This window comes from Sycon ciliatum, chromosome 9 (assembly GCF_964019385.1).
Source record: "Sycon ciliatum chromosome 9, ocSycCili1.1, whole genome shotgun sequence".
NCBI lineage: Eukaryota > Metazoa > Porifera > Calcarea > Leucosolenida > Sycettidae > Sycon > Sycon ciliatum.
The window spans coordinates 6,682,619-6,694,559 of record NC_088651.1 but is presented as its reverse complement, the minus strand read 5'-3'; the positions used below and the strand labels follow the sequence as shown (position 1 = coordinate 6,694,559).

The 11,941-nt window shown below is 45.0% G+C and overlaps 1 protein-coding gene across 1 annotated transcript in view; it reads left to right on the top strand.

The window, feature by feature from the left end:
• LOC135824218 (fibropellin-1-like) overlaps window positions 1-2,418 on the top strand; it is a 48,045-nt gene extending 45,627 nt beyond the window's left edge. The window contains exon 29 of the mRNA XM_065336950.1: window positions 2,411-2,418. Within this exon, the coding sequence (XP_065193022.1) occupies window positions 2,411-2,418 (8 nt within the window). The remainder of the gene's footprint in view (window positions 1-2,410) is intronic.
• The last annotated feature ends 9,523 nt before the right edge of the window (window positions 2,419-11,941 follow it).

The following is an 11,941-nucleotide window of genomic DNA, read 5'->3' as shown; positions in this document are numbered from 1 at the left end:
AAACATCATCAAGGAACGATTGGTTGTCTCTAAGAACGTTTTCTTGCGACAGTCATCAGTCATCTTGTGTATGGTTCTGCAAGAGTGCCCTAGTCCCAACAGACACTAAGCCACTTCTACCCTTCTGCTCTAGCCTCCTTGCTCCTATCCTTTCTGTCTGCCTGAACAACGACCATGCCCAGTCCAATGGTCTACAGAATGTGCCCTTTAAAGTCGACACACTTCTAGCGTTGTAGATTTGTACATAGCACCCGCATTTCCTTGGAACTGCTGCTACAGACAATGGCAGTACAAGAAATCCTCGCACAGTTTATGTTTTGCCTAGCTCTCACACACCTTACTTGCTTTCAAATACGTTTCACCATCTGTCCATTCACAACTATCAACTAGCGTAGGAACATTTAGGTACAATTTGTACTTCACTAATTTACAATTCGGCCTATTTTGGAGAGTTCCTCCGAAGTCCAACTTATAGTCACACCCAATACTTCATACTTCATACTTCATACTTCATACTTCATACTTCATACTTCATACTTCATACTTCATACTTCATACTTCATACTTCATACTTCATACTTCATACTTCATACTTCATACTTCATACTTCATACTTCATACTTCATACTTCATACTTCATACTTCATACTTCATACTTCATACTTCACACTTCATACTTCATACTTCATACTTCATACTTCATACTTCACACTTCACACTTCATACTTCATACTTCATACTTCACACTTCATACTTCATACTTCATACTTCATACTTCACACTTCATACTTCATACTTCATACTTCATACTTCACACTTCATACTTCATACTTCATACTTCATACTTCATACTTCATACTTCATACTTCATACTTCATACTTCATACTTCATACTTCATACTTCATACTTCACACTTCATACTTCATACTTCATACTTCATACTTCATACTTCATACTTCATACTTCATACTTCATACTTCATACTTCATACTTCATACTTCATACTTCATACTTCATACTTCATACTTCATACTTCATACTTCATACTTCATACTTCATACTTCATACTTCATACTTCATACTTCATACTTCATACTTCATACTTCATACTTCATACTTCATACTTCATACTTCATACTTCACACTTCATACTTCATACTTCATACTTCATACTTCATACTTCATACTTCACACTTCATACTTCATACTTCATACTTCATACTTCATACTTCATACTTCATACTTCATACTTCATACTTCATACTTCATACTTCATACTTCATACTTCACACTTCATACTTCATACTTCATACTTCATACTTCATACTTCATACTTCATACTTCATACTTCATACTTCACACTTCATACTTCATACTTCATACTTCATACTTCATACTTCATACTTCATACTTCATACTTCATACTTCATACTTCATACTTCATACTTCATACTTCATACTTCATACTTCATACTTCACACTTCATACTTCATACTTCATACTTCATACTTCATACTTCATACTTCACACTTCACACTTCATACTTCATACTTCATACTTCATACTTCATACTTCATACTTCATACTTCATACTTCATACTTCATACTTCATACTTCATACTTCATACTTCACACTTCATACTTCATACTTCATACTTCATACTTCATACTTCATACTTCATACTTCATACTTCATACTTCACACTTCATACTTCATACTTCATACTTCATACTTCATACTTCATACTTCATACTTCATACTTCATACTTCATACTTCATACTTCATACTTCATACTTCATACTTCATACTTCATACTTCATACTTCATACTTCATACTTCATACTTCATACTTCATACTTCATACTTCATACTTCATACTTCATACTTCATACTTCATACTTCATACTTCATACTTCATACTTCATACTTCATACTTCATACTTCATACTTCATACTTCATACTTCATACTTCATACTTCATACTTCATACTTCATACTTCATACTTCATACTTCATACTTCATACTTCATACTTCATACTTCATACTTCATACTTCATACTTCATACTTCATACTTCATACTTCATACTTCATACTTCATACTTCATACTTCATACTTCATACTTCATACTTCATACTTCATACTTCATACTTCATACTTCATACTTCATACTTCATACTTCATACTTCATACTTCATACTTCATACTTCATACTTCATACTTCATACTTCATACTTCATACTTCATACTTCATACTTCATGGTCATTTACCAAGTACAGTACTGTAGGATATCGGCATTCGGTTTGTTACAATTTGTCATCGCGACAAGCGTCCCTTTCATTTTTTTATCCTTGATGAAATTGAGCCTCCCAAGTTGGGTGCTTGTTGCGTTGCGTTGTCGAATAGGTGGTTAGGCCGTATAGTCCGAAGGTCTTATCGTCCCGTTATCGTACCAAGCCAGCATTCCACGGTGTTCTGGAGTAAAGCTTGTGTTCAGCTTGATGGCCAGCATTGATGGCCAGCATTGATGGCCAGCATTGACGGCGCTTACCTTTCCAGGCGTGTAGCACAGCCGTTGGAGGTGGTCCGGCAGGGGGGGGGGGGGTCGGGGTCTCCTGCCGGAAAATTTCGAAATTCGGGTACAAAATCCTGCATTCTGGCCACTTTAGGCACTTCGGGCATTGTGTTAAAAAAAAGTGGTCCGGCCAAAGCGGGACCGTCCGCACCGGCTTCTACGCCCCTGCTTCCACTCTTTGGAATTATCACTAATACTATGCACCAGTAATCCTTCTGATGAGATGGCCAAGAAAACGTTCAAGGAACAAGCTTTTATACATGGAAACAAGTTTTGCTATAGGTGTTTGTACTGAGTGCGTAGCCTACTCTATTTATTGCGTTAAATCTTAAATGCTATGAACATTCCAAGTTTGAAGGCCGTTGGTTAGCGCTGTCGAGTAGTGATTTAGTCACACCAATGGCACTTGCTGCACTTTCCCAATAGATACCAGGCATAGGTTGGTGGTTGGTTGTGTGTATTTGAATTCGCAAACCGAACCGACTGATAATGTCCAATGACAAGGAAGCGAATGAGGTCCAAGCAACCCAGGCATGGGACACTTGGAAAGGACACCTGACTGATCGTCACTTGAGGGTTGCAGTTGGAGGTGAACTTTCCAGTCCGTACCCGACCAAAGCTGGCGTGCCGCAGGGCAGTATCCTTGGTCCCACCCTGTTCATCCTCTACACCAATGATGGCGAGGACCACCTCCTACCAGGTATGGAGCTAGCAGCCTACGCTGACGATACCACTCTCTTCCACTACCTCACATCAAGAGCTGACAACGATTGTGGCTCCGAGCTCCTCCAGCAGGGCATTGATGCGTTTTCCCGTTGGGGACATAAATGTAAGTGGAGGATCAAATTTGAGCCCTCCAAGACGCAGGCTTTGTCTATAGGCCACCATCGCCAGCCCTGGGAGCTCCCTCGAGCAACATTTGATGGCAGAACCGGTCAGTGAAGAGAGTCGGCTGAAACTCCTGCGAGTCACCTTCGACGACACCCTGAGCTACTCCTTCCACCTCCGCTCCCTAGCTTCCCGTGCTAACCAGCGGATTGGCTTCCTGAAGCGAGCGTCTCCCATTATGGACGCCGAGAGCCGCCAACGCGTCTACAACGGCTTTGTGTGACCCACAGGCGAGTATTGCCCCTTAGTGTGTGGTTGGGCTCACCCTCGTCCCATCTTAAGGGGGCAGACTGGTCGTAACATCCCTGAAAAGTCGAATATGTAACTTCATATCGAGTGCTACACCAGTTGAAAGAGCATGAATAGCTGCAAAATTTCTGGAATTTTTGTCTCGATCTGACCAGCCGTTCAAGAGTTATGGCCAAATATGTGCCCTTGCAAGGAAAGATTTTTTTTGTTGCACGCTGTCATTTATGCTGTTACTGGCCAGTGCTCTGTATCTGAAATGGCCAAGCGGGTCAGGTGGAAGCTATTAGGACATAATTATATTACGTCAGCCAAGTGACATCCCTGCAAATGTTGCTGTCACTGCTTTCTGTACATATGCTACCAGGCAGCCCTTTCGAATAGGTGCACCCCGCTATTGCCTCACCGCAAGTCTCCAGCGAGACGTCCGCCTCACACACACCTATCTGCATTTTTAAACCCAGCTGCCTTCGTGATCTCGGCACCTATGCCGGCGACAGAAAACAATGGAGTAACATCTGCTCAGCCATTTAGTCTAGTACTGCTCTTTAGTTGACCTTTATTCCCGTAGCTATGCAGAAGACGTTACTTCAGTAACGTCTGGCGCTAGCCAGGGTCCACACAGCTTTAATTTGGTGTTTGTTTGTTTGTGTCACGCCTGGCGCTATCCCGTATCTGTCCCGTACCGTATCGCACCATCAACACACTGCCATTTGCTGGCTCCCGTATCTGTCCCGTACCGTACCGTACCATCAAACACAGCTGGCCACAATATTGGTCGTACATGTATTATGTACATGTATACGACTCCCTGTGTGTTGCAACTGTGGTTGAATGGGACGGTTGCACTTTTTGTAGCTCCGTTTTATCTGAGTTTTCAGTCGTTCCTCTTACTAGTCTTGCCAAGGGGTTGGCTCTGGGTCCACCAGAGTCGCCCTGGCGTGTTTCTGAACTTGCTGGGGCGAGGATTCCGCGACGCGGTCGCCAAGGCAGTGTCTTTTCAGTCACGACCGTTGTCGTCCTCGTCTCTCCATTCGCGGTGGTGTAGCTGACCCCCGAATGGTTTCAAACTGCGAAGCTCGGAGGAGTACAGTGGTGGCAGAGGCATGAGCTGTGAGTGGAGACGGTTGCTGGAGATGGATGGTGATGCAGGGAGAAGAGTTACGCTGCCTGGCGACGCGTGGGAAATTGTTTGAACCTGCAATTTCAGTTCGAGCGGGGTGGACTTCTAGACGATGTGTCCTCATGGCTGTTTTCAACGCTCGGCCTATCGCTGATATCCCTGCGTGGAATGTTCTTCCAGTGGAGTCCAGGGGGGGACTTCGGGTGCCCACACTCCATCACCTGGTTGATTGTTTCGGAACTGCAAAAATAATTATTGTTTCCTTTTTTGTGCGTATCTCTTGTCATCTCTCTTTTCTATATGTCGCACACCAGATATACTACTATCGCTGTCTTTCTCTTGGTATCTCTCTCTCTCTGCTTGCTGTTTTTTGTTTCTGTTGCCACTGTCCCTCATCATACCCATGCTTGGGTGGAGCGCGGCGTGACCCGTTAGGGTAGCTGTCAATACAGTACGACTCCCTGATGTATAAGGAGACTTTCTGGAAAGAAATAGGGACACGAGGAGGAAATGAAATTAGAATGGACGTTAGTTGCCGAATAAGTGATAAGATGCGTCAGCAAAAACATACTTTGGAAGAGAGATCCCGTCGTCTCCAAAATAGGCATGAACGGGCGAGTCAGCGCCGGTCACAGGAAACGTCGGGAGAGAGATCCCGTCGACTCCAGAACGCCCGTGATCGGCAGAGTCAGCGCCGTCCCAGGAAACATTTCCATCAGTTCCCACAACATGCACGATGAGCTAAGCCACAAAGCATAGCGTAGGGCCCTGAGCTTCCAAGCTCTCTCGTTGCAGGACTCTTCTTTTCTTTTTCATTTCGTTCTCCCACTCTCACACACACATGCTCACAGTTAATTCTGCCGTCGTGAGTACCATTCGGGACGGATACGCGAATAATAATAATAATAATAATGTCATTTTTTGGCAGCACTGCAGTTGAAAATGTGAGCAGACCGTGCGCAACTTGTCGTATCATGGAAACACGCAAAAGTGTGCAGAATTCCAAAAAAGTCCAAAAATCACGTTTTTTAGCCACGTGCAGCAGGACTTTTGAGTTGAGTATGCTTCGTGGCGAGCGGTTGAGCGTTTCTGAGCTCTGATCGATAGATATTTCTTTGCTGTATATTGGAGGAATTTCTTCGAGTTTTCGACTTTTCCAGTGCACTAGGGCATACTGCGCCTATGAACGGAGTTGTTCGGGGAGTTTACTCTCCCATAGCATGAAGGACTTGCTGGAGGTCTTGGAATCTCGTTGTTTTCCTCGATATTTCTTTTTACGGAATCACTTTCCCTCTCGAAGCACCATGGAGTTGTGACTCTGCGTTCGGATTCAGCCCGTGTAATGGTCACAGGTGCCGCTGCGGTGTAATTTTTTGTAATTTTTTGTAATTTTTTGTAATTTTTATTGTTTAAGGATTCCCCAAAGGCTTTCGCCTATCGAGGGGGTGTAGTAGACGGACTTTCTACCGTATAGTACGTTATTTTGTGTACGTCGCGTGTACAATCATGTTTGCGCATGCGCGTGTTGCTGTAGTGTAAAAAGTAGTCTTCGTCTTGAGTTCGTCTTGTCTAGTTGTGTTTCTTCGTCGTGTCAATAAACAGTCTTCTAAATGTAGTCATCGTCGTCCCCTTTGTACAAGTGTGGAGATGGCACGGGACTGGGAGCAGGTGGAGAAAGGCCAGTTAATACATTGGTGGCAGCGGTGATGGAAACTGTTGTCAAAATCAACTTCTGGATTCGTCCTGCGTGGCCTTCGCTCCCAGTTTCCGATGTCATCTCCGGTCGTCCTATCGTAACAGTTTCGTCAGTCTTCAAGAAGTTTGTCCGTCGTCTTCGTCCTGCATCATTCGTCTCGCCCGTCTCTTGTCAATCGTCGTCACTGGTGGTCCCGGACATGACGTAAAACTGTGCCCAGAAGAAAAGGAAAAGAGAAAAAGAAGGATGGATGGTCCCGGACACGACGTAAAACTGTGCCCAGAAGTGAGGATGTCGACGCTGAGCAGCATTCCTTGAGATGGCGGACGACATGGTAGACGGCGTGAGTTTTGTATTTGCTGTTCTCCTCAATTTTTTTCTTTTATTTATCAGTTGCTCTCCTCGAGGACGAGGGTCATTTTCTTATTTGCTCTTCTTATTATTTTGTCCTCTTACATTTTAGAATTTTTACGTGATTGGTGAGGTGGCGCGAGTGTGATGTTGTATGCATTTCCCACGATTGTGTTCCAGCGCGTGAGCTGAAGGTCTGGTTGGTGGGCAGACAGGGTTTTGTGTTATCAGGTCCTGCGTGAATGGCAGATGGTCTCTGGCTGCTGTGTTTTGCTGCGATACATTTTTGGGTGATTGGTGTGGTATGCTCGCGTGGCTAGTGTGATCTATTTTTCTTCTGTTATTATTTTTTGAATCAGGAACGATTCAGCCTTTTGAGGAGGCAGCAGTGTATACATTAATTTTTGTGTTATGTTCTTGTTTGTTTTCCGAGGACGGAAAATTATTTGAGAGGGGAGCAGTGTAGTAGACGGACTTTCTACCGTATAGTACGTTATTTTGTGTACGTCGCGTGTACAATCATGTTTGCGCATGCGCGTGTTGCTGTAGTGTAAAAAGTAGTCTTCGTCTTGAGTTCGTCTTGTCTAGTTGTGTTTCTTCGTCGTGTCAATAAACAGTCTTCTAAATGTAGTCATCGTCGTCCCCTTTGTACAAGTGTGGAGATGGCACGGGACTGGGAGCAGGTGGAGAAAGGCCAGTTACTACAGGGGGTTTCCAAACTTTCCATAATACCAAATCTGTGAAAGAAGTGATGAGCAATAGGGGAGCAAAGAAAGAGAAAAAGACATAGTCTAGGGCTGAGCGTGTCCAGACCGTACACGCGTGATGGGAGACGATGTCGATATCCAATCTGCATGGCCATGGGCGCAGGAAGCGTCAAGACGTGAATTAGACGCGCTGCGCAGCTGTGTACGCCGGCGGGAACGAGCGAAGGGAAACAGCGGACAGGTGGGGTGCTGTCGCTGCGCTGCAAACGGTGACCTGTGCAGAGACTGTAGATGCCGCGGCCTCAAGCAGCCCTGTACAAACTGCAGGCCAATGATGGATGGGAAATGTCGCAATCCGCATCCACCTCGAGCTGATGATAGAGGTCTTGTGCCGATGGCGGCGCACTCCAATTCACCAAGCGACTGTACCATTGTGGTTCATGGTTCCTTGGGAGGTGCTGACTCCAGCTTGGCACAGCGGCGGGGTATTCCCGCTTGCCCAGTGCCGGTTCTACCTGGACATGAACCAGTGTCGGGCCATCCCATTCTCTCTTCTGCTGGCCGGCTGGATAGGAGCCTCGATGCACGGTCTTTACCGGTAGCTGACAATGGTGAAATGGACAATACTATAAATGACAAACAAATTGAACCCTTTAAAACTGGAGCTGATACCAACTTACCTGAAGGACAGGAAGCGGTTGATCCGCATTCCGCTGTCGACACTTTAGCTCCAGTATGATTGCTCGCCCGACGTGTATGACACCGGGTCCGGCTTGCCTGGGGGACTTGTGCATGGTAATTCGGTACCAGCCACAAGTGACTTACACTCTGCTTCCCGGGAGACCAGGGGGCACACGTCCTGGGATGCTGTTGAAGTGAATACCGCTATGTCGACCTTGCGTGTGCAGGGCTCAGCTGAAGTCCAGACCGGCTTGGATCTGCCCGAGCCGGAACCCATAGCTAGCTCCGACCCATCGTTCAGGCTTAGTGATCTGTCCGCAGTGGAGACAGCTGAAGCCATAGAGGCTGCATATAACAAATGTGTTCACTGTCGCCCGAATGCTTTCTCTGTGCCGTCTGGAAATATTGGAAGACGATTTATCACTACCTTGACATCGTTCTATTCCTGCTTCGGAGATGGGGGATCGTATTAAATGATCGCACTCAAGATTGCAGACGTCTACCAGATGCTATTAGACACCCTTAGCAAAAAACGTTATGTTGTAACGGTATTATCGTAAGGGGGAAAATACCGTGATTTAGGTTCGACCTTTAGCAAGATGCACGCTATTTTTAGAACGCTGTTGCCTTTGATTTCGTGCGGTACAACCATTTTTGTCACCATATACGCGATACAAGGTGAAATGCGTACGGACTATGCAATATTTGGCTAAAACACGTACCGTTGGTCACAACGATAAATCAGCCCCCATAACGTTTATACGCTGCAGCTTCAACGCTATTTGGGTGATCAAGGTACGAGTACCGTAAAAAATAGCGTTACCGTTGTTTGCTAAGGGTGTCTAATGCTGCAGAAGCCGGACTGTGAAAATAATAAAATTAATTCCCGTAGCTATGCAGAAGACGTTACTTCAGTAACGTCTGGCGCTAGCCAGGGTCCACACAGCTTTAATTCCCGTAGCTATGCAGAAGACGTTACTTCAGTAACGTCTGGCGCTAGCCAGGGTCCACACAGCTTTAATTTGGTATTTGTGTGTTTGTGTGTTTGTTTGTTTTTGTCACGCCTGGCGCTATCCCGTATCTGTCCCGTACTGTACCGTACCAGCAAAGACAACTGGCCACAATATTTTTGTTTGTTTGTGCCATCGGCATGCCTGGCGCTATCCCGTACCTGTCCCGTACCATCAAGAGTACGGTACCAACAAGAGAATGAGTATATATGCGAAGTGTATCGGGGGAATGCATTCAGTGGAGTAACATTTTGTGTGGATTTGTGTGCGAGGCCGAGATCCCACTAGCAGGCTGGCTGGGCCGCCTGTCGACCAGCCCAGGAATCGCATGTAGGCGTATAGCATAATAATTATAACGTTTATACAGTCATGTAGATGTATAGCAGGGAGTCATATTATGTAAACGATTCCCTGCTGTATGGGGAGATTTCCTGGAAAGAAATACGAAGTAGGGAGACGAGTAAATGCAATCAGAATGGATGTTAGTTGCCGTCAGTATAATAATAAGAAGAAGATAAACTTCCGTGATCGGCAGAGTCAGCGCCGGTCCCAGGAAACGTCAGGACAGACATCCCGTCGACTCCAGAACGCCCGTGATCGGCAGAGTCAGCGCCGGTCCCATAGCTATGCAGAAGACGTTACTTCAGTATCTCATTGAAACGTTTTTGCAATACAATGATGTAGCTAATCAAAGGAAAAAGCATTTCCATCAGTTCTAACAACATGCACGAGGAGCTAGGCAACAAAACATAGCGCAGGGCCCTGAGCTTCCAAGCTCTCTCGTTTGGTGTTTGTTTGTGTGTTTGTTTGTTTGTGTCACGCCTGGCGCTATCCGTATCTGACGGCAAAAAAGCATAGGATGTTAATAATTTTTCAATTCTCCTTTTTTCAGGCATCCTGGGATTCGAACCCGCACTATCGCCCTACATGCATTCCCCCATACACTTCGCATTCATACCCATTCTTCCAAGTTGCTTCACGTTATTATCTTGCGTCTGAAAGCCCTATTTGAATATTGCGGGCAGCTGTATGTGGCCAGCTGTGTTTGATGGTACGGTACGGTACGGGAGACGGTGTCGTATTACCCTCGATCGTACCTGTCCCGTCCCTATCCCCTACCGTACCGTGCCATCAAAGACGGCTGGCCACAATGCATATTCAAATAGGGCTTTCAAATGCAAGATCACAATGTGAAACAACTTGGAAGAATTAGTATGTATGCGAAGTGTATCGGGGGATGCATGCAGGGCGCGCGATAGTGCGGGTTCGAATCCCAGGTTATGTCTTAAAAAAAGGAATTTTTTTAAAGAATTTATAACATCTTGAAAACACCGCCATTCCGGCAACAGGCTCTCAGCTGCACCAAATAAATAACTTTGCCAATATTTCGCCCATTGGGCATCATCAGGGCATTGAGGAAGGGGAGGCCAAATTACGAAATATAAAGACGAATAATGCAGGCAGATGAATGTTCTAGAACTAACACATCATGGTGACACAATTGGCAAGGCCAGCAAACTAAACAATCATCACTTGTAAGGTGACCTAAACAAAACGAAAGATGAGAAAACTCACACATACACACAGACACAATTTGGCAAGAAAACTAACACTAACACTAAAGTTTACAATCATCACCTGTAAGGTGACCTTAACAGAAGAAAGAAGACTAGTAAGACTATCACAGCACGTACAAGAACACTTTCAAGTGTGGGAATGCTAAAGGCGATCTATGTATATGACAGCGGTGTATGTGCAAAGTACATACACCCACAACGGTAACGGAAAACCATGCTAGGACCAGAGGAAAGCATCTATTGCCTGAACTTCTTCATATGAAATGAACAATACCCTTCTCCATAGAGACAACATGCAGATGAAGTGCATGGACAAAATAATAATAATAGGCCATTCACTGAGGGCATGGAATGATCTCTACGTGTAGATTGGATAGACAAATGCACGTCTGCAAGGAAAGCATTTGTTCATGGGTTAGTTCATGGGCTGATTGAGTTCACATGGACTAAGTTCATACATGCCATCTCTCCTGAGATATGTTCAGCAAAAAATTCAAAACATACGACATTATTTCGTTCGCTAATCTCCGCTACTCGTCGTCTCACCTGGCTTCAGAAGATGTTACGAGAGATAGGAGAGTCTCCAGCAGGCAGCGCATCCATCTTCAGGAAGTGGAAAGAGCAAACGGCATGGTCCTTGGTTGAGGTAAATGCTGAAAGTTTGATTTGTCCCAACCAAGATTTCAGCACTTGGTTCGTCACGATTTTCGCTTGCCAGCTAACGTCTCCGCACTCCAGCTTTCCCCTGTCGGTGTCACGTCCCAGTACACAACGGAGAGGACTACTAATAAACAGTTCACGGCACTAACAGCCTTGAACACAGTACTTCTTTCACTTCGTGAATACAAGAAGACAACTGAAAATGACACAATTCTTCAGTGATCGACCTTCTCTCTCACCATGCTCACGGAGCTAAGCAGAATGTGCGTCATCACCTGTAGTCGCCATGGAAACGGGATCAGGAAATCGGCGATATGGCAAGTTTCCCTTGCCGTACGCAAGCGAGAGATATACCATCGGAACCGATATCCAATTGTCTTTCATCTGAGCCCTACTTGAAAAATCGATGCACTTCCCCTTTAA